The sequence below is a fragment of the Zonotrichia leucophrys genome, chromosome Z (assembly GCF_028769735.1).
Source record: "Zonotrichia leucophrys gambelii isolate GWCS_2022_RI chromosome Z, RI_Zleu_2.0, whole genome shotgun sequence".
In the NCBI taxonomy this organism is placed as follows: Eukaryota; Metazoa; Chordata; class Aves; order Passeriformes; family Passerellidae; genus Zonotrichia; species Zonotrichia leucophrys.
The window spans coordinates 56395173-56418449 of record NC_088200.1 but is presented as its reverse complement, the minus strand read 5'-3'; the positions used below and the strand labels follow the sequence as shown (position 1 = coordinate 56418449).

Below are 23277 nucleotides of genomic sequence, written 5' to 3'. Positions count from 1 at the left end.
GGATTTTGGAGGAGGATGAGGCTGCTATTTTAGGAAACCTACATTAGACTGTCACACAGCATAACAACATCTGAACACGTGTGGTTGCACAGACTTTTTTCCAATAGCTTTAAACACAAATTGCAAAATTGGCATAAAACCCCTGCTATGTCACATGTTGGTAGATGTCATTGAAACAGTGTTCCAAATAGAAATATCAAGTGTTTAAGCTGTCCCAAAGGCTTGCCTGATAGCTCAGAAAACAAGGTGGAGTTTCTGGGACTAAAATTCCTCCCCTCCCAACAACTCATATGACAGTCTCTCCCTAGCATGAAAACTACTTAAAATTCGTGGAGTAAAATCATCTGGCTGATGTGCTGCAAAACATACTGCCCAGGAAAAGCAGCAAGGTTAGGGCCATTTATGGGACTGTGTCCAAAGCAGTGGGGGCAAACACTGCCTGGAAAGCAAAAAGAGGCATGGGACATTCTGAGGGTGCTCAGGCTGCTGAGATGCTTTGTGTTGCTTCTACATGGGAACAGTGTTTTTCCCCCTAAACAAAGAGCTGTGGGGATGGGAGCCGCAACTGTCTAATCTAATTTGATTAAACATTATCCTTACAGGATGCTCTATTGACAGCTATACTCAAACCTTCCTGACTCACTCATCTGTTGGCATAACGAGATTGCAGCTTATCTGATTTACCACATAATATTCTCAAGCCACCTGTTTCTGTACAGGAATAAGCTTTCCTGCCTGCAGCCATGGGAGCCCAGTGAGGATCAGAGCCATTTCCCTTGCCCCTCCTGGGCCAGGGTCTTCTTCTGCCCCGCAGAGTCTGACCCCCTCCTTCAGCTGCACATGGATTGTCACCCGTAACATGGAAGACTGGCATGCAAAACCTTATGGCTCTTGCTCATCATCCTCCCCCTGTCCTTCTCCCCTGTGGCTCTCCAGGGACCTTTAGATGCCACAACAGCCCAACCTTGCCATCTGGGATCTCACCCTGGACTCTGCCAGGCCCCACTCCTGGTCTGTGGCCCCAGCAGTGCCGCCATCAGTGGGTGGGTTACTGCCTCAGCTTCCCTGCCCACACACATGGCCAAGCTGGCTGGGCCCAGACCGGGACAGAGTGCACCTGGGCCGTGGGGGTAGCACCAGGCTGGGCACGGCACCAGGCTGCGGGTGCAGAGACTGGGGCCACTCTTCATCACAGGAACCTCCTCCAGCCTGGGCAGGCACCCGCTGTGCTGCCCCCGGAGACGCTTGGAGCCTGCCAGAGGTGCAGGTTGGCAGCCATGGGAACAAGTGTCAGCTGGGGCACATGCATGAGCACAGCTTGAGGTGTACTTGTTGTAGTGCAATCTGGCTATCACACAGAAACACAGCAACCTGACTCACACACAGGAGCACAGCAGCAGACCCTAGCTCTGCAGAAAATGCAGTTCAGCAGTAGCTGGTTTTGCTAGAGCTGTATTTCCTTGCTTGCAGGACAGTGGACAGTTGAGTTGTAGCCAGAGCATGAAATGTTCGCAATAATATTGACTCCACCTTGTCATGACAAAAGAATATCAGCCCTCAATTTATTAATTCCTTTCGAGAATTCTCTTAAAAGTGGCATACAACTTTTTGTATTACATTGGTGGATTGCAGGAATTAGGGATTTCCATCTGGAGGTTCTTGTAGAAGGGACGGGAGAGCACACAGGTCAGTTTGGTGTTTGTCAAGTCTGATTGTTACTATTGTGAGAGATATTTATGAGGAAATGTATCTCTGCCAGAAGACTGGAAATGTTACTGAGCCTGTAAGTCACCACAGCCTGCATGTCCCTTCATGCCTTCCTCCTCCTTCTACATGCTGTAAATATGCACATATTATCTTATTCTTAATTTGATGGAGAGGTGGCTCTGTTAAAAAATATAACAATACCGTAGCAGTGGCAATTTCTGCCCTAAGTGTACATGAGTTTATTGTGTTTCTATTGACAGATTGTATCCAAAGCTCTTAGCACAAATCGCTGGACCTTGAATAAGAAGATTACTTCATTCATCAAATGTACTATGAAGATGAAGGACTAAAATCATCTTTAAACCCTTGTCAAACTAAGCCATGTGCACAAAATACTTCCTTCTTAAGTTTCTTCCCCAAATGATCTGGGCATGGAATTAAGGAAAGCACAGTGGTGTAGGACATATGAAAACTCTTATGAGGAACACAAATGACACAAAATATGTGCTCAGATGTACCCAGAAGTAAGTTTGCTTATGCAGTCTCATGAGGAAGCAATGAAAAAAGGAGAAGACACTTTAAGGAAAGATTTGCAGAAGTTTGCAGAACAAGAAGACAGCATGACAGATGAGAGAAATTATTTGTGGGAAACAAGGCCACAATTGGGGGGAAAAGACAGACAGCAGGATGGTCTGGAGAAAAGGAAGGAAGTGCAGAAAATTACTCTAACTTCAAGAGTAATGGAAGAGCAAGTAATGAGGAATTAAAAAAGGCTACTGAGTCTATAAAAAGCTGTGAAACCAGAAGGGTGGGAACAAGCATAGCCACCATGGGTAAGAAGAATTGAAACCAAAAAATCACAAGAAGAAGCTGGAAGAGTCTGTGTAATATCCGTACACCTGTCAGAACAGTATAAAGAGGTTTTCAGCACTGGCAGACTCAAGGCTGCAGCAGAGAGGAAGCAAGTGCTCACATTCCAGTGACCAGCAGCAGGAATGGTCCTACAGGAGCTTCGCTGGCCCTCACAGGAGCAGCCATGGCTCCCCATGCTAAGCTGCCAGGCACAGGATTGCAGGGAGACCTGCAGAGATTTTGGTGATGTTGGGCCACACTGTGGCCTGCGCCCTCTTCCTTCTCTTCTTGTGGGCAGAGGGATGCTTAGTGTCCAGTCACTATGGCAGAAGCAGCTGCTGTGGTGGTATTTTTAATGGGCCTCTCTCTTTGAGGCAGCCCTGAAATTTTCAGTGTTTCCAGTTTGTTGCTCTGTCTTGTCACAGACATGCTTTATGAAAAATCCTTTCCTTAGGATTTTTTCTCCTGAGAAGCTGAGAGGCCTCAGAAGCAAAATGTAAACAATGATTATCTGCTGCTGTGGAATGCAACAGGTGCATCTGTGATTGGTCTCATGTGGTTGTTTCTAATTAATGGCCAATCGCAGTCCAGCTGTCCAGACTGTCTCAGTCATTCACAAGCCTTTGTTATCATTCCTTTTCTATTCTTAGCTAGCCTTCTGATGAAATCCTTCCTTCTATTCTTTTAGTATAGTTTTAATATAAAATATATCATAAAATAATAAATCAAGACTTCTGAAATAACTAAGTCAACATTCTCATCTCTTCCCTCTTCCTGGGAGCCCTGTGAACACCACCACCCTGTCTAAAGCAGATGTAAGCTTGGTCTTCAGGCTGAGTACTCCAGTTGTAAATTTACAGAGGTGGTAACACCGTGGGACTCTGAGATTTGACTGGAACTTCTGGGCTTGTCTGTAAAATAAATATTTTTTGTGTGAATGTGATGAGAAGTGTGCCATGGTGAAAACATGTCCATGGAAGGCTTAGGCTCTCTGAGGTCTTTCAGCTTTAAAGATCAGCTGCTGAAAACATAAAGCAAACAAATCCTCCATGAAAAAAGTCATTCTATCATTTTTGACAGTTTAGAGAACTCCTCTCTTTCCCCTTGCTCCATATTTCCATCCATTTCTCCTACAGTAAGAAGCAGATGTAGAAATCTGAAGTGCAGTTGTATGTGAAAGCCTTTGCTTATTCTCTTTGCTCTGTGCCTCACTAATCAGCCTTGTGTTCACAGCTGCCCTCCCTTTGGAGTGCAGAAAGATGCTCTGACCTAAACCTTCCCTCCTTGCACCTTCTGTGGCACAAGGAAACTGTGTCCTCTAACACCCACTAAGGCCAGGTGCCCGGCCAATGGCTTTTGACTGCATGCCCATACAGATTTCCTTGGCTTTTGTAATTTGTGCTTCTGGTTTTAGCTTTTAAATCCATCATCAGGGCTGGCATGGACATCCTGGCTTACCCATAACTACTCAAGCTCTGTGCCAGGAGTATCACTTTTGTAACCCACCTTGAGATGCGTGCTGTGAAAGAGCTGTGTATATCCCATCGGAGTAATCTGATGCAATAATCTGAAGGCAGAATTTACCATCTGAAACATGTGGACATGTGGTCTCTTGTTACATCATGCTTTGCAACCAGTTAGAGCCTACAGATTTATTCCTCCATTTTTTGTGTTAAACTGTTTCTGTTGCAGGAACAGAAAAGGAAAGAAAATACTACACACATGGTTTATACCTTCAGGGATATTCACATGACCTCTGTTCCTTCTTCTTTTTGGAAGGCATCCTGGGAATAACACCAGGAATTAAATTAACTCAGGTCTGTTAGCTCATTTTGAAATGTGGGAGAGGCTAGTCCTGTCTGAAGGAAACAATCTCCTTCCTCTCGCCTTCCCCTTGCCTTCCCCCAAGAGAAGAATAGGATCAGGCCATAGAGGTATATCAGAGATGTTTTCAAGTGTAAAGACCTTATCTCCAGAGAACTGAGCTCCTTTCCTCTTTGCAGATGCCTCCCTGTGATGACCACACCTGCCTCCTTGTCCACGATGAAATGGCAAGCTCTCCAGTCCTCTTGGGCTGAAAAAGCTGGTCTTTGCCCTCCAGGGCCTGGCAGCCGCGCATGAAAAAGGCAAACATTGTATCTTTAAACAAATGCTGCAATTAAAGAGAAGAAACCTGCCAATGTCTGGAAATGGATCAGTTCAGCAGTAGTAAGTATTAGATAGATATAGAGATATGTCAGTATGCCTCATAGTAAGTACTAGAAAATTACAAACAAAAAGTTCCTATTTTTATCTGAGGGCCCCAAATAGACTCTTTTTCATGAGGTTGCCTTAGGCCTGAGCTGTCTTTTGGTAGAGATTAGCAGCAGGCCATTTGGGGAACTGCCACGGCTTGGGAGGAAATCCAGCAGCTCACTGATCAAACTGCAACCACCATCTGCACAGTTGTGCGGAAACCAGCAGATGGCACAAAACCTTAAATTGCTTCTTTGGCCAGCAGATCACTACGTGGTGAAATCCCACTGAAGGAGAGATTTTAGCCAGCTCTGCCTTCACCCTGTTCTACCAAGGCAGCAAGATATGGAAGGGTTTGGAAGAGAGGCTGGAACTTAATTTTTCTTGCAGGCTCTTGTCATGGCTCTAAGAAAACCATTCCCTCCGAGCTGACTGCCCATCATGGCAGAGAAGCTGAGGCTTCTTGACTTCTCTTGTTTTGAGCAGCCCCCCTGTTTCACTTAAAAACAGAGTGAAAAAGTATGTGCCTTTTTCTGAGATGTGTTGTGTGCACAGGTGCATGTGAGGCCCTGCTCTGCCAATTGTCAGTCAATACATTCAGCAAGAATTACACTATCATTTTTCAGAAGGGAAACGTGTATCTCAGTTCCTGTCATTTAAAACTGTGAGGTATTTGAATATTGACTTGAAAGTCCTAATGCAGTGATTTATGATGCCTTTTTAACCTAATTATATAACACACCCACAAATCTTACCCTTGAACCATAGAAGAACAAACTTCAAACAATTTCCTCTTCACCTTTATTGCACCACTCACTTCCTTGGAAAAGGTCCACATTTCTGAGCAGAAGTCACAGAAACAGAAAACCTCTGTGTCCGCAGCCTTGACATGGTGTCCCACTGCGGGGAAGCCTTATTTCTCCTGTGTCCTGCCCCAGCGAAGGAGTGGAGCAGACTACCACTGCCCTCCCAGCCCCTGGCAAACCTGGGACTGGGATGTGCGTTCTCAGCAATGCAGGCACTGCCATGCGACACCCCTGAAAAAAAGCCCGGCATCAGCAGCATGAATTAAATGGAAAACGGGAGGATGAAGTTCCCACAGGTCATGGGGCAATAACCACTGCAGAAGCTGTCAGGGGCAACTCAGAATGCACCTGCTGTTCTCCAGTGCCTTGGCAAACAAACCCACCATTTGATCACCTGCTGGACAGCAGGGAACTTAGTGCCTGATGCAGGAGCGTGTTCAGAGCTCTCATCCTGTGGCATCGGCTGCTGAGCTAGCAGCACAAATTACTAAATCTGAGATTGCAGTGCAATTGCAGCAATTCCCAGAGCAGTTTATCCAATGCTTATTCCAATAATAAGGCAAAAGGAGGATCTGCTAGGTGCAGGAAATCTGAAACTGCTGGTGATGTATTTCACAGGATAGGGAAGAAGATAAGATTAATCATCTCATTTGCATACCTATTTTGCTACATGTCATTAAAACTACCATTAAAAGCTATCCTTATGCTGAGTTCAGTACACTGAACAGTCAGGCCATCTCTTCTACTGAAAACCAGCCGGTTTTGGTGAGCAAGTCTGTAATAGGCTCTTGGGTATCTTCTTTGACAGCCAAACACATCTTTGTTTTATAAAATCTGTTTCATGTTACATCAAATTCAACAAACCCAGGAATATGTTTCAATGCTTTGATTCCTCCATTTTTTTTCCCCCTATGCCCAGTACAAATGGCCATAATACTGCAGAAATGAAGGTAAATTTCATTTTGTTTTCTTCTTGCTCTAAACAGCAAGTAATGTAGTGACAGATGTTATGCTCACCAACCAAAATCTTGTGCTGTGATTAGCTATTATTAGCATGTGTCTAATCCCCAGGGGATTAAGTGGTTCATCTAAGCATGGCTTCAAGTGTCACCTATGTCTCACATGGACATAAACTAATCTCTTTTGTTGGAAACAGATGAACTGATAAGTGTTTGAAAGCCTCCTAATTTACAGAAAACACTGCAGTTTGTTCTCTGTCAAATCCCTGTGTCAGGGTGAAAGAGTGTATTTTATATTCAGTGTCAGTCCCTTTAAAACCTACCGGGCATCTAGCCCTGAGGTGCAGTTTAAGAAGTTACTTTTTATGTGACTCTTTAGGTGGCCAAGCAGTCCCAGTCGCCATGAGCTCGTTCCTGTGTGGGCTTTCCCAGGCTGCCTCTGAGGACAGTGAACAGGATAGGTTCAGTCACTGCTCTACATGCAAAGTACCACTGCCTCCCTCTGAAGTGTAAATGGAAGCTGCACAGAGGCCAAATCAAAGTTGCCCCTGGCAGCAAGCAAGGACAGCTTTTTCCAGGCAAGGGGCAGCCCTAGACAAGCTGCCTGGAAAGCAACAGAGTTCACATAAGCTACAGGGCAAAGTTGTGCACTTCTGCTCAAGAAGTCCTGGGCAAGAGGCAGTAAGTGGTCACTGGAGCAAGCCCAAAACATCCAGCAGGCTTTGGTCTCACTCTACAAGTCCAGGCTGTTGGATCAGAATCAAAAGCTTCAGGACTTCCTGGGCTGACTCCATAGGAATTATAGGGTTGTCCCTAGTGGTTATGCCCAAGGCTCCCCAGGACTTAGCACCCAGTGTGAGGAATAGCTGCTAGTACCATCAACTCCTCCTTGAATGTCTGAAGTCTTAGACGTCCCAGGTGAGCCTGGGAGAAAGAGTTCAGGAGCAACCTTTGCAGTTAAAGAAGTTATGTGGGCACTTGAGAATGGTAGGCATGGTTTGCTACCAGAAGTACTCTTCTAGTGATCTCTGCCTTCTTGTCTTTTTCTGATGTATCGTATTCCCATGAGAGGCTACTAGAAGGAACATTTTGGGAAGGAGAGAGCTGTAGTATTTCTGTAACTGGAAATGCTGACAAAATTAGCTAGGAAGAATTCACAAAAAAATGTTTCACTGCACAGGAGAACTGAGGAGTCTCAAGATTCTGATATGAACATGAAGGCTAAACTGTATTTTTGCACTTTTTTGTCCCCTTCCCCATGTAGGTAATGCATAATGTCTTCCTACTCTTGAAAGGATCACCAATTTGATGATGCAGGTATGAGAAAAGCTAATTATGTACCTGCTCCATGCAAGTTGTTAAAACACGTGCCTATGCAGATACATGTGTGTAGGCCAAGTGTTTCTCTAATTAATGCTCTGTTCTTATTCTCCTCACATGTGTTAGAGGCAGAAAGACTTCAATGAGACAAAGCAGTGGCACAATCAAATCATCAGATTTATTAGCTTTCTGGGCAGCTTTTCCCATTATGTAAAAGCTGTGTTTGTATTAGTATAGCAGTCAGACCCACCAGTGTGAGGATTACAGTTGGTTTTTACATAATGGATTATCCAAGATTAAGTGTTTTATTCAGGCACACGAGCAAAAATAACCAATTAGTGACTTTGTAGATTCCTTATTTAAAGGGAGCTGGAGGGCAATTGACACAAAACCCTCCTGCTACCTGCAGTCCAAAGACTGAAGCAGAGTAGTCTCAAGGATCTCCAACATCTCCACTCAGCAGGTAGGTCTCTCTTCAGCAGAGGTGGATGAGACTGGCATATCTTGCAGCAGGGAAATGCAGCTTGCATGGCAGCAGCTAGGAACAGCCTAGTGTTGCTGCATGGATGTTTGGGCTCTGGGTTGGGAGCTCAGCTTGAATGGTGCTGACAAGTGTTAGATAACTGTTTTATCTTGGCATTAGGACAGGTATTCAGTGTCAAATACTCTGCAAGAATGTGTAATGAAGGTTCTTTCTTCCTGAAGTCTGAGAAACAAATATGCTGGCATATGGATGAGGTGGGATACCCCAGGAGAAAAACAGCCATGATCACCTAGTGGTTGTGGTGCAATGACAGATTAAGCCTCTAGAAAATTAATATTATTTGTCATGTTTGTTGAAGGAATGGTCAGAGGGCAGCCAATACCAAGGTGTGTTATGCCATTAGAGTAGGCACCCAGGAGAGGCCTGTTTTGGTGAGCAGAACTGGAGATAAAGAACATGGCTTTGCTGGCTTGAAAGCAAAGTGGACACTCACTGTGAAATAATTAGAAACAACATCTTTACAATGTACAGTGCTTTACCAGAGCTCATCAGAACATTTTTCTTGCTGCAAAAACAAAATTCAAAACATTTCAATTTTTTACCAAATCTTACTGACCTTATCCATAGTCTGGCTTGATTTATAATGCAAAAATACAATGAATTGCATTACTATTTCTGGCAAGCAAAATACTTCTCCAAAGTAATTGCCATCGATGTTCGGTTTTGGCTGAATTTAGGCACCACAATTACTTGGTATCAATGGAGGAGCTGGTTGTCAGTATCAATGGATAGTAGTATGGGAAAAAACTAGTCTTAAATGGTGGAAAAGCATCTGTAGCACTATCTACCTCCATCTACTGCATGAAATAAACCCCTATGTTTGCTTTTGTCTTGCAGAATGAAATACGCACAGTATGTTTTCCTGGCCTCGGTCTTCTACACTGTTGAATATAGCCTAGCTCAGACCTGTGCAGTGGATTCTTTCTCTGTGAAAGACAATTTTGATCCAAAAAGGGTAATTATGGTTACTTCATAGTACATGTGAAGAAGCTTTACATATACACTGCTTTTCCAGATTATGAGCTTTGTTCATCTAAAGGGGTTCTTAACCAAAAAGCTAACTTCTTTCATATTCCGTGTTGCTGATGCTGTTCCTGTAGTTATCTCAGTACTGTTTAACTTTCTGAACACTACAGTAAAACTGGCCTTGAAAGCCAGGGATGTTACTAGAGCTTATATTCTGTTAGCTTGGCACAATTTTGAGCTTCAGGCAGTTCCACGAAAGGAACAATTTAGATCTACATCAGAGAGGAAGCTCAAGCACAAGCCCTAGGGTACTTGCACCCATCACTAGTCATTCTTGGGAGTCACAGCAAATGGAAATCTTACCTAGTCTGCTATGCTGAGCACCGACTCCTGTTTAAACACATCATTTGTGCTTCTGAGGAGAAAATGAGGGCTAATCTGTTGTTGGAAAAGTTCAGACATGTGTCAGTACCTATGTTAACTAATGGTCAGCAAACACCACAGCTGTAGGGGCATCTGGGATGTGGCAAGCCCTTTGTCTATACAAGATTGGCTTTGCTTTGGTAACAAATCAAGTCCAGGGAGAGCTTTGGGAATATCCCAGTTTAAAAAGTCAAAGTTTTTGCTCGGGCTCCTGTATTGGGAATCATGGCCTTTCTGGCTTAAGCACATAACTTGCCTAACAGATGTCATTAGCTTCGCTGCAGAATCAATTTTAACACCTAGCCAGCTCCTGCTCTTCTCAGGATTTCTACTGATAATGTTAACTTTTAAGGGTCTCTCTCTCTGTCAGTCACCTGTTAAGATCTTGTTTTCTTTTAACTAGATACTTCTTATACATTTTCAGGACCAATTTTTTGCATGAACATATTCTTTCTCTTAATCTCAATCCATTTGTCTCTGCCATTACTCTCCCCAAAACACCCTCTCCATGTTCTGAGCATATAGTCATCATTTTCTGCTTTGCTGGGTAGGCCCTTTTCCCCATCAGAGATCGACTGTGGCCCGTGGCAGCCACAAAGACTGTCTCTTGCCAGCTTGCTACAGTCCTTGTACCTGCAATTTGGTATTGTTGAACTTGGTATGGTATTCCATGGAAGAGAAGGGGCTTGAACAGGGAAGAACCAGTCCGACTCTCAGAAGATGTGTTCGGATGAGAGATGCTTTTGGTGTGGGGTCAGTGTGACAGGAATGTCTCACTTCACAAGGACTACACACACAGAGCAGTGCAGAGCTGCCAGACCCACTTCTTCTGGCACAGAGGCAAGGGTTCATCAGGCAGCACGGCAGCATCTGTGTGCTACATTCCCTCCTGACTCAGACTGGCTTTTATCATGCAGTGGGGAGTTAGAAAGGCACTTTGATTCACAAAATTGTTTTTGTGCTAATCTTGCCATGGTGGCTATTGCAGATATTAATGCACTTTCATGACAGTATGCAGGGAAATGGTATGCCCTGGCCAAGAAGGATCCAGAAGGCCTTTTCCTTCAGGACAACATCTCTGCTGAATACACTGTGGAGGAAGACGGCACAATGACAGCATCCTCCAAAGGCCGAGTGAAGCTTTTTGGGTGAGCTCTCAACTTTCAACTCTAGCTGCTGACATGAGGCACTGGATGAGGGGGACATGGATGATGATCAACCCTGAGCACACAACATGGCTGAGTTTTCATCATCAAAAAGGGAAATTTAGCCAAAGTATCAGATTAGAAGCTAGAGGTTAGACACTTTTGAGATTGTTCACAGCCTGGCTCAGGTTTGGGTCTGTCACAAAACTACTGCATAAAGTTAATTATTAAGTCAAATCTTGATTGATGGAATGGTTAGATAAATTAATTGCAATCAAGTAAAGGAGCTAATGAAGGCTGTCAAGATGCAAGATTTCTGATAAAAACTTGTGGTTAACTCTTAGATGTAATTGCAATGCCTGAATGGACAGATGGCAGGAAGCTTAGAGTTTTGCCTGTTGGTCATGATTACTACAAGGAATTATGGCATGTAAAGAGATTAAATAGCTTTCTGAGTGCAAAAGAGAAAATCTGTGGCTTCCAATACGCTAGCACTAGCAGGTGGCTATGAACCTTGTACATCTTAACAGTGCAGCGCTCCAAGATATTTTGGGAATGGGCAAATGAGGTTTTGCAGGCATGCCATACTGTGCAAGGGAGAAGATGCATGAAAGGACTCTTGAAAAAACAAATGGGGTCTCAAGGCTCCTGCAAATTTTATTTCTGTAAAGGTAGGATAAGGGGAAGCCCAGCCTGAGCAAGGAAGGGAATGAAGACTCTTCCACTGTTTCACTAATCCAGGTAATGCTTGACAAAGAGTGTTGAAATGCGGATGGCATTCAAAGCAAAGAGATACCAAACAGAGAAGGGCATTGTAACAATGGACACCCACAGGGTTCTCAAAGGCTCTGTGACAGCTTTTCACCAGCTTGGCAGAGGAGCTGTAACTATTACTGTACTTGTAACAGACATTCCTGTGCCCACACTGCCAGGAAGGGATAGACAGGGGAGAGCCAAGTCCCTGCCTCTTCCTGGGGCACATCTACTGAGCCCAAAAGATTCCAAATGCAGGTGAGCTCACCCTGCAGACTGCTAGCAGGAAGCCAAGAAACAACGTTCATTATTGTGCTTGGTGTGTGTCTGCTTGTACAGAAATGGGTGGCAAAAATCTTACTGAACTGAAGGCCCCAGCCACAGCATAGCCTTACAGCAGCTGGGGACCAGAGGGCAGCAGCAATCACTGGCTGTGATTGATGTGTGTTTGGGGAGTGTCACAGATTTGCATCACTTAATGACATTAATTAGTGACTTTGCATTTAGAAAGGCCATGCCCCATGCCTGAGGGACTTGTACCCAAGCCCTGAGAGGACACCCTTTTGAAGTTCTCATGCTGCCAGGTTTTACCTTGAATGTTATGGATCTCGTTGCAGTTTCTGGGTGATCTGTGCTGACATGGCTGCTCAGTACACGGTACCTGACCCAACCACTCCAGCAAAAATGTATATGACCTACCAGGGACTGGCCAGCTACCTCTCCAGCGGTGGTGAGTTAAATTCTCCAGCCCCCTGACACTTTTCAATTGCTGAGGATTTTGTCAATTACAACTGTCCAGATGTGCATTTCCACATATAAGCAGGAAAAACAGTTCAGCTGGGATTGCTCCAAGCTCCCCTGAAACATCCTTTCAGGGAGAGCATGCTTTATCCAAGTTGTGCATTTTATCTCCACAGAATGGGCAGCATCCAGAGGCTCCCCACACATCCTTCTCATACACTATATATTTTAACAAGGAGGCTTACAGGCTTTGGGCCACACAAAATGGGTTCTGTACAGCCAATTGTGGTGTTCAGCCTAGGGAAGCCATTCTTCCTGGGGCCCACTGTGGGCATTATGGAAGTGCTGAGGTCAGTTGCCCCTGTACTCCCCATAGCTAAACATAGGAGACACATAGACCCACAGCTGCACCCCAGCAACAGGACTCATTTCAGAGAGACACAGCTGGACTCAAAGAAATGGAACTGTTAACTCAAGTGTACCTTTAGAAACTGCTCATGCTGAACTTTACGTGCGCTTCAAAGCCCATCCTTCATGCCCAAGCCTCCCACAGCTGCAGTTCCTCAGCTGTGGAAGTTGGGGAGGACTTCTAAGGTGTAAGAAAGAAGTACATTCCCTTAGTACTGGCAGATAAGCCACACCAAAAAGAACTAAGTAGAGAAAGGCTAGGAAACAGGAGGAATGTTTTACTGAGGCCTCCTGTATAGGAAATGTATGTCCTTCCTTCCACCATGCTTGATCAAGCAACATAAAGAGGTATTTTTTCATTGAAAACCTAGAAAATCCTAGTCCTGCTAATACCTCTAATCTAAGAAACAAAAGGTGAAAATGCACTGAGCATCGTGGGGAAAATCATGGTCTCAAGATACCCTGTGCTTGTCCCAGTTCTTTCCCTCATGGTGTGGAGATAAGCTGGATGTGTGATGTGATTATAGATCCTTCGGAAAGCAATCCCTAACACGAGTTTGCCACCTCACTGCTGAAGGATCCACCTCTGCTCTGTTGTGCCCACTGTGACAAAGCTGTGTGTTGTTGTTTCAGGGGACAACTACTGGGTGATTGACACTGACTATGATAACTATGCCATCACCTATGCCTGCCGCAGCCTGAAGGAGGACGGCTCCTGTGATGATGGCTACTCCCTGATCTTCTCGCGCAACCCCCGTGGCCTCCCCCCAGCCATCCAGCGCATTGTGCGCCAAAAGCAGGAGGAAATCTGCATGTCTGGCCAGTTCCAGCCTGTGCTCCAGTCAGGTACTTCAGCCTAATTAGCAAACTCACTGAGTTGCACAGTAGGTGATTGCATTTGCTGTTAATGTGACAGAACTACAGCAAACACAGCTGTTCTTTTTTAGTAACCTTTTCCTCATGTTAGATCTAGTAGGAAAAGAGCTGCAAAGGGAAATCCATAAAAGAACAAGAGCCTGCTACAGGCTAGTTCTGCAGCCTTAAGATTGCAACTTACCGGAATCCTGTGTGTTGAACCTGGTACACCACCAGATGAAGATCAGCCTTGTTACTGTAGTAGACAGTACAGGGATGGATGCACAAGCCGGGGTTTCTGCACCTGGAAATCCTTGTCCTGGCCACTTGCATAATAGCGTCTTACCATGGGTCCATGCAGTGTCCCTCAGGAAAAGATGAAAAGGTGCCTCCAGGAAGGACCATTCTCACCCTCAGTTCCATCATGACTTGTGTCCTGTGTGGTCTGAGTAGCAGGGATGAGGGGCTCTGAGCAGCATTTCTGACTGTGTCAGCTGGCAGTGGGAGTCAGCAGCTGCTCCACATACATGTAAACAAACCATGTTTAAAGCCCATTTTGGGAACATTTTTCTGGAGGTACAGGAATTGATCTTCTAGTTCAAATGCTGACCATGAAATAGACGGACACATTTTTAGGGCTCTGCAGAAGGCAGAAATTCTTCTTTGCTGGCAGTTGAGGACTCACACTCTTCACAACCTCACCTACTTGGTCAGAAGTTGACCCCTTACCAAGCCACACAGCACATGTGCTCTGCACTGTGGCACAAGGAATGGCAGCTAAAACCTCCTGAACAGCACATTGTTGTGTCAGCCAGTCCTCCACTACAGAGCAGGTACTGGCATCACCCAAGGCCATGGCCTGGGCTTCCCTGCCCCACAGCGCTCTGTACCGCTCCCTGTAGCAGAGGGAAGGCAGCTGGTTTGCAGGGTCATGGATTGGTCCTCAGGAAAGCCAAAAGCCCATGGCTAGCTAGGAAAGGCTGCCTGTGTCTGTGCCAATAGACAGAGAGAAATGCAAACTTTTGCACCCTGCCCCCTAGTCTTGTACTGTGATTCAGAAGTACCCCAGGAGGGTTGTAATTACAGCTTCAGTGGAGATTTAATGGCTATTAAAGCCCTTTGCAAATTTACTTACACAGACTAAAGTTTACTTTTCTTTCTTTCCAGGGGCCTGCTAAAAGTATGCTTCTGATCCTATCCTTAAGCACAGAAACCAGACCTCTTGGTCTTGAAGTTGCCACTCAACTAATAATTTTAAAAAATCATAGTATGGAATAGTGTGTTTTTTCTGAAAAACACATGAAAATATTGGGGGATCTTTAAACAGTGTGCAATATAATAGTGATATTTGAATTTTCAAGGGAATACCTAATGTGGCATTTGTCAATAAATGTTTTGGAAAAAAAGGCATGTCTGAAACTGGTTTTTATTGCCTGTTGTCCTGTCTGTTGGAGAAGCACTGAGGATGCTCACTGAGGAGCAGTGAGACAGCAGCAAGGGTGTTCCCAGCACAGGTGGAGCAGTGTCACTCCCCAGCTCTGAACAGGGCAGGCAGGGCAAGGATGGTGAGAGGGGCACCTGACAGCCCTGACAGGGCTGATTGTCGGACACCAGCATGGTGACAGGGTAAACTCTAGGATTCACACAGAAAGTCCAGCCAGTAAGGGCAGCAAGGCACAGGGCACTATGCAGGCACATCACTGAGACAGCTCCATCCAAAAACAGGACTAAAGAGCACATCTGAGGCAGAGCTACCTGCAGCAAAGTTCCCAACGGGAGAACCACAAATGCAATAAAACAGATGCTACTTTCAATGACAGTGGACAATGCTTTAAATGAGCAGGTGCTTGCATTTCTAATGGCATTAACAGTAATTTGCTCCTCTCTGCCTTGATTATCCAGTTTTCAGTATCTGAAAGGTATAGAACTGAAAAATATAGCATGGACTGGGTTTATGGCAAAGAATTTCACAGACAGAGAAAGCCAAAGAAGAGTACCTGGAAATCTGCACGTAGAAAAAGGGTAACCTGAGTCAGTGTTATTGACATGCATTTTCCACTGCTTTTAGTAAAACCACATTCACCTTGTGTTTCCTAATAATAAAAATCCAGTCTAGAACACCCCAGTATCTTGCTGAACCCTGCAGTTTATCAACTACACAAAGTTTTACAAGTCATAATTACCAAGCACTGAGGTAAGACCAAGCTGAACAGCCCCTGCCCCTGAGGCTTCAAAAAGGTGTGTGGAACAAGGCTGATATTGACTGAAGACCCTCAGAACACTACAGTGTTAAACAGCTGCAAGATGCTTGCTCAATCTTATCCACAGTAACCAGAAAGAGTATGGAAAGCAGAGACACTCTCCAGGACCACAGACATTATCCCAGGGATGCAGTGAAGTCTCTCAAACTTGTATTTCCCAGGATTTCCTGGCAATACTGGTAAGGCTCTCAACCCGCTTGAACAAACATGTCCTTGTTCCTCAGGTCTAGGGAAAGTTACCCTGACAGAGAACAAGACTGGGAGCTACCACCTAAAGATAAGGACAGAAACAGAGGAGCACTAGCAGGCAATGCTAACAAAACCCCATACAGACAGAGAACTACTCAGTGTTGAAAAAATATCAGCCTTTTCTGCTGGACTAAGTGCAAGGTCAGTGCATTGATTGAATGTTCTCCACTTCCACCTTTCTCCCAGCAGGAAGTATTGGGGTGGAATCTGTGACCTTAGGACTTGTATAACAACTGATTAGACAGCACTAACCCTTAGCTGAAGAAGCATGGCCTTTGGCCAAAACTGTCAGACCAACACTACAAGAAGTGGGATTTTTTAATGTCTGTGGTTATACTAATTGTATGACCAGAGCAGATGAGAGTTGTAGCAACAAGATACAAACAATATGCAGGACCCAGTGCATCTGCTTGGTGTAGTCTGTCCAGACAAGATAGGTAGTGCAATTCCTCTTTAGCCACACGAGGCAAAGCCTGCAGGATCATAGAAATATAGAGGTGATTCTGGTTGAATACACCATGGTTGAGTTCACGTGCCCCAGTAATTGTACTTGGGGGGGAGTATGTCTCCATCAGGACCACAAGCAAGTCCTCAATGTATGATGTGGTAAGTTAATGAACAGATGGGAGCTATATTATATCCATTTGTCTCTAATGACTGCAGGAAATGTGAAAGACAAGGTAGGATAGGCAGGCAGTCATGAGTGTATGCTGATGAGACTTACACTACTCTTGAAATTCTCTTGAGTTCAACATGAAACACCTCAGGTACATCTACAGGCAGACATCTGTCTGCTGTTTGAGCTGGTTGATGAAAAGCAGTCTATTATTCCTGGGTTTTAAGAGCGTGTATAGGTCCCAAGTCATAATCTCTATCCTGCACAAACTTTCCACTAACAAGACAAAATAAAAAAATTGTTTATACATTAAAAGGACTGTTGTTTTGTCCTCAGAAGGTCCTTTAGTGCTGGCAGAAAGACTATGACTGTGCAACAGCAGGAGGGACTCTGCAAGGATATTGTCCTTCAAACACCAGTGAACCTCCCCCAGCAAGGACACTGTGAATCCTGAGATCAGAGACTATGATACCATCTTGAGTTAGACCAGTTTTCCCTGGGCTGTGGTGACTGAGACAATCTATGCATTTAGGTTTCTACTTCAGCCTCGACATTTTTTATGTTTCAGTTACATGTAATGTTGGAATTTCCCCAAGTCGAGCTATTTTACCCCTTGTGGTGGTAGTCACAGTGAGCAGCTGCATGGTACCTGGTCGCTTGCTGGAGTTCAAATATAACAGTCCTTGAGAACAGTCTTTACTTTAAAGATTAAGTTGAAAGTAGAGCTGTAAGCAGTTTCTACAACACAATGATCAGATCTTGTTTTTACATGGTTCATGTGAATGATTAATAACCAGTTTTATTTGCTCTCACAAAAGATGGTAACAAATGTAGCATATACACAATTAGACAATGTAAAATACTCAGCTGAAAGGTTCTTTCAGTTGCAAAATGGTTATACAGCCTCACAAGCTTTTGTTTCAAGCACAGGCAAAAAATTCCATGTTGCAGTTACATATTGTTATTTGGATTAATGAACAGCAAAAGACATATATGAGTGCTCTGCAGCCTTGCTTTGGTTATGATACTACAGAACTACTAAGCACCTGCTATTCACACTTGGTGCTATGGATACTTGGCACTTCTGAAAACTCAAAGAGTAATGGGGGGCTGATCACTACATGTAACAGAGGAGATTAGTTAAACATGCAATTTTGGAAACACTACCAGAGTTAGCAACAGATGGTTACAGAAATCTTAAGTTTCAAGTACTAAACAGCGCTTTTCTGTAGACATTAAATGATGAAAAAAGAAAACGCCATTTCAAAAACTTTTATAATTTGTTAGAAATAAACTCATACCTGGAAATACCAACTTCTCTTCTCTCTCTAATTGCTAATACATGCTCATTTCTTAAAGGAATGAGTTTATATCATAGCAGCAAAGAAGATTTTCAGAAGAAATCTTCTATTTTTCATGGTTTGCACATCTATATATTTTTATCCCTGCACAACAAAATCAATACTATTCACTACAGCTATGTTTCTTCTTTTTTTTTTTTTCTTTTTTTTCCTTTTTTTTTTTTTTTAATACACCTGTAACTAGTACATAGTCCTTGGTTTGATAAAGACTGCTATATTCTGATTGCCAGAGTGGGAAAATTTTAAAGCAGAAGGGCTACTCAGGTAGGACATCTTAACACACTAAACTGTCCACTCAAGCTCCTACATCTTCCCCTGCTCCAGACACACTAAAATCTCTCAAGACCCTATACTTAGTATTTCTCTAAATAATTTTATTTGTTGTTCCACATCATGCTAGCAAAACAACATGTGTTAACCGCTAGATTTTACTTAACTCTGTACAATGGTTCTTCACTCAGGGGCAATTATCACAAGTTTAAAATGTATTTTTACTATCTCTATGCAAGTAGAATGTCTCAATAACTTTTCTTAAATTTAGAGGATGCAATTCAGTTTCCTGTTCTGCCTGTACGGACAAGGAATTGGAGGACTAGGATGCGATAAGTGCCCCTTATTAAAACTCAAATGAGGCAAGAAATATTTCATCTGAATTCTGTGACAGAGTAAGTCTTTTAAAGCTAATTTTCAATAAAAGCACTTGAACAAATAATCAGCAAGTAAGGAGATACAAGGCCACTTTCACATGCACTGACTTTTTGCATGTTTCTTTTCTGTGCTGTAAGAGTTGAGGGTATTTGAGGTAGTTCAGCTCTCTCCTACTGTGCAAACTTGGGCACTTCTCTTTTTCTGAGACCTGAATGTTTCATCAAATATGCAGTTTTTGTTGTTATGTTGGTGAGGTGGCTGATGTCAGCAAAGAGAGCAGTAGGGGATTTGTTTGTGTGACAAAGGCACTCCTCTTATGGAAAACACTCCAGCTGTTTTCACTGGCATTATCCTTCTCTCTGCAAGCCTGTTAAAGGCACAGCTCAAACTGTGCCAGTTGTGAAAAGAGAAGAATAAAGCAGCACCCCTGCAATTTCAGGGAAATTTGCTGTTTACATAAAGTGTTTGGCACCTGCAAGCACAGCCAGTGGTGATCTGCAGCCCGTGATCTTGGGCTGTCACATGCTCATGCACAAGCTTTGCAAAGCACAGGAGCTCAAACTGTTCTTTGTTAATTTCCTAAGTGTCCTAAGTAGTAGCCCTGCTACATTCAAGAGTGTGCTGTCCTGTCATACAAAGACACAAAGGCTCTAACTAGTGTTTCAGCTTGCTCCTGGCTATGCAGAGCTGAGTGACCACTTACAGTCTGTGAGGGGAGGTGTTAGCTGTAAGGGCTGAAGGACACCAGGCTAGGCAACAGCAATAGAGAGACAGAGGGACTTTCAGGCTTAGAGCCTCTGCCACAAACGGGCATCAGCTGGTGGCCAAAGTGCAAACAGGTGACTTGGACAAAAGCACAAAGGAGAAAAGGCAGGAGGCTAGGGCTTTCTGTACCTTCTCCCCTCTGAGAATGAGCTGACACCCCTGCCTCTGCCTACAGAAAACAGCTCTGGCACCCATGAAATGGCCACAAATACAGAGAGAGCTGGGTGGAAACACCTTTGTGAGAGAGTGAAAAACCTCATACACCTGAAGAGGTGGCAAGCATTCTGAAATAACCCACTGTGACTAACCAGCCAAAGGAACTAAGGGATCCTTTACTTCATGCTCTGAATGTGTCTTGTCACTGTGCACTTTTCCATTAAGTCAAGACTGGCTAGCAGCTCAGGCAGTCACTCTCAGGTCCTCCATGTGCCTTTGCTACCATCCTCACCCACACAGTGAAGCCAGGGTTCTGTTCCTGCTACAGTTTGTGACCTCTAAAAATCTTAGCTTGCCCTGACTGTTAGCTCAGTGAAAAAGGGGGAATAATAAATATGTATTCCCATAATTCCTAGTTATCCAGGCTGAATCCCTGTCCTACTGTAGCCTCTTACCAGTTGCAGTTGCAGTTGTTTGATAATGCTGTCTTTTGTGCTGTGAAGAGTTAACAGGGGCAATTGCTTCTAACTTGTGTTCCTAACTTCATCAGGTCATTACCATACACCCTCCTCAGCCTGGGAGGAGTTTATTTTTCTGGGAAGTTGTCATTAGCAAGGAACATACACCACTCTGACACCAAGCCAGGCACCACTCTTCAGCGTCACTTGAAAGCTTCAATGTACCCCACGGGAAGAGAGGGCAGGCCTGCCTTCCCCCAGTAGTCAACGGCACGCACTCTGTAAAAGCCGGAGACTGAGCTTCCTGCAAATGAAAAGGTTAGAAATGGTCACTGGGAAACGCTGGCACCTGTGGGACTGGGAGGATGTGAAGCAGGCACAACTCCTGTAAAATGTAGGTTCATGGAACAGGCTGGGGAAATCAGTTCTGCATCCTACAAAAGTGTGTCTGTGTCTGTCTGATTAAAAATGATAACAAATTCCTTGTGGCCAAGTACTGACTTTTTTATCTTGCTTCACCAAGGATGTCCTCTCTACTTACTAGGATTAGCAAGTACAGCTACAGGACTGCTATCCCAGCAGCTCCTTTGGAAGGAGGCTGTGACATCTGCAGCACACAATTACTAATTTTCTTTTTTTCCAACTTACTTTTCTGCCTGAATTTTGCCTTTGGAACAGGTTATGTGGGGACAGTTTCAAAAAAGAAGAAGAACAAGAAGCACACTGGCTGACTGAAAACCCTCTGCTCTACTCAGGAAGCAGCACCACTTACTTTAAAGGTATGTGAACTGATCTTCTGTTTTGCGGCTTTTTATCCTCGATCCAGTTCAAAGAATACAGCTTTCCCCAGCAGAATCTTTGAACACACAAGTAATATAAATTTGGGGGTATTTTATCTAATTAATTGATTTTTATATATGTTTTAGTGTTTTTATTTTAGGAAAAAAAGAATGCCAGAAATAATGGGTGAGGAGGAAGTTCCTAGCAATAAGGACTACTGACACATGATATTTTTTCAAGTAGTCTTTTCTGTTGCTGTTTGTTTTGAAACAAACTATTAAAACTGGTATATAATATTATAGTATAATAATGAATAATAACTTCAGAGATTTGTCATAGCCAAGATTTAAAGTCTTTGCTTGCCTAAGATTGCATAAATAGCTCTGAACTTTTATTATGCCATCACTGCTGATGTTAAGGCTTTCTCAGGGTAAGATAAGCCCTTGTTTCTGGTAAAAACATCTCTCAACTGCTTTTAAATAGTATCACTATAAGGCAAGGTTTGTCTGTGGTTCACTCAGCTCTTATCAGTGCTTATCATCAATATTTGTTGGATGGTCATGTTGCAGACTAGACAGCATTTGCTTAAAAAATTAAAAAACAAAACAAAAAACCAACAACCACCACCCTCCACCTTCAGATAAACAAAAAAATACCCAAATAAAACATCAGTATCTTCCTTCACTTGGATGTTTCATCTGAGTAAACTTCTATTGCAAGGTCTGGTCATGGTTTTTTGTGGGATGTTTTGTTATCATTTTGCGTATTTTTACACCAGCTACAAATTGTTACTTAACTTTTCAGGGACCTTGCCAGGCCTGCGGCTCAGTGACTGGCTTTTGTGACAAGGAATTATCCATGACATACCACTAATAATGTCCTCACGACTACTTGTTGATCTCTGTTTGTCCTTGAAAATAAGTCTCTTACTGAGAATACAATCCTAAAGGAGGGGATGCGCTCTTATCTGTGAGGGACTGTGTGTTACTTGCAAGTTACCTACCTTCAGTAGTTACTAAACAATGGTTCACAAACTCATGAGTGGCAATATCATATGACAGATTACTTAATGTGAGTATTCTTGCCATACCTGGACTGTAGACCCAGAGAGTGAATATTGTGTCTTTGGCATTAATCCGCTGGTACACTTTTCCATCTGATGAGAATTCCACTTCAAATGTCTTTATACACCTAGAAAAGAGAACCAGAGAGGTTTGTAATTACAACTGACAATACATGAATTCTCAAATACTATGAAAAATCAGGGCTATTTCAACAAGAAGGACAAAAATAAGAAATGTTCAGTTGATTCATTCCTACCAAATGTAGGATGGAATGAATTGGCACTATTAGGAAGAACCAGGGCTCCAACAGCCTCAGAAAAACACCTAGACTGACTTGCTGCTTTGGGTATATGCAGCATCACAAAATGTCACGCATCTTTCACTCAGACACCAGGGTTATCAAGAATGAAGAATCTAGGGAGACTGGCTTGAAAAGGACCTAAGTCCTTTTATCTTCTTGAGGTAATCTATTTGTACACTGGATCACCTTTCACAGCTCACATATAGAAGGTTTCCAGTTGAATTGAGTCTGCTGAAGAAAGCAACTGGAGGTTTTCTCTTCCAGTTCACATCCCTTACAGAGATGTCTAAGATCCCACTTAGGCATCTGCTGATAATGTAACCTCTACCATGAATCTTCCTGTCTGCTATGCTGAATAGAATCCCCTCAGAAAAGCCACTGAATGCTGGTGACCAACAGGCAGATTCCTTTGATCAGGCCACAGATTAGGCAGGGTTGCTTTTCACAGTTTGTGCACACAGGTCCTACAGTTCACTTTTCAGACAAATGCACTGTATCATCTATCAAGGAGCAACAATTCATTAATTTTTGACCTTGTTTTACTCTGTAGAGCTTGTGGAAAGTTAGGGACTAGTATGTTGGTAACTCATTTGTATCAATTTTATTTGAAAGCCACTTACTTTGACTTAACACAGTCGTCATCCCACAGCACAATGACCTGCCCCTTTGTGAGAGGGATCAAATGAACACCAGTCACCTGTCCAAAGACACAAGACCATGTAAAAAAACTGTACAAACCAATCAGCCAGGTCAAATTTCTGTGTTCATCCTTCCATACTAATTATTTGCTTTGATTTTTTTCCATTGAGATCAGGTGTAAAAACAAAATTCTTTGCTCTGTAGCTTTTTGCAGTCCATGTCTCCCACTCGTCAACCCTGCAGAGGACCATCAGAGGCTCTGGGT

The 23277-nt window shown here is 43.5% G+C and overlaps 3 protein-coding genes across 3 annotated transcripts in view; 2 read left to right on the top strand and 1 right to left on the bottom strand.

Annotated features, from left to right (window-relative positions):
* The first annotated feature begins 9261 nt into the window (after positions 1-9261).
* On the top strand, positions 9262-14953 carry LOC135459990 (purpurin). Its single transcript, XM_064736524.1, has 5 exons — positions 9262-9378; positions 10824-10960; positions 12328-12440; positions 13493-13705; positions 14882-14953. Exons 1-5 carry the CDS (start codon positions 9262-9264, stop codon positions 14890-14892), a joined length of 591 nt encoding a protein of 196 aa, XP_064592594.1. The 3' UTR covers positions 14893-14953.
* Positions 14954-17613: 2660 nt separating this feature from the next.
* The window catches only part of IDUA (alpha-L-iduronidase), a 46002-nt gene continuing 40338 nt past the window's right edge, over positions 17614-23277 (bottom strand). The window contains exons 12-14 of the mRNA XM_064736523.1: positions 22994-23070; positions 22099-22199; positions 17614-20532 (exon numbers count right to left, since the gene is read on the bottom strand). Coding sequence (XP_064592593.1) covers positions 20432-20532; positions 22099-22199; positions 22994-23070 — 279 coding nt within the window. The 3' untranslated portion in view covers positions 17614-20431. The remainder of the gene's footprint in view (positions 20533-22098; positions 22200-22993; positions 23071-23277) is intronic.
* Positions 20424-23277, top strand: part of SLC26A1 (solute carrier family 26 member 1) — a 37394-nt gene continuing 34540 nt past the window's right edge. Inside the window, 2 exon segments of the mRNA XM_064736522.1 lie at positions 20424-20546; positions 20907-21007. Coding sequence (XP_064592592.1) covers positions 20539-20546; positions 20907-21007 — 109 coding nt within the window. The 5' untranslated portion in view covers positions 20424-20538.

Bases quoted from the DNA above. Each gene is read 5' to 3' on its own strand.
- LOC135459990 (XM_064736524.1), top strand. From the start codon at position 9,262: ATGAAATACGCACAGTATGTTTTCCTGGCCTCGGTCTTCTACACTGTT. The intron at 9,379-10,823 runs GTAATTATGGTT...CTTTCATGACAG, and splicing joins ACAATTTTGATCCAAAAAGG to TATGCAGGGAAATGGTATGC. The intron at 12,441-13,492 runs GTGAGTTAAATT...TTGTTGTTTCAG, and splicing joins CAGCTACCTCTCCAGCGGTG to GGGACAACTACTGGGTGATT.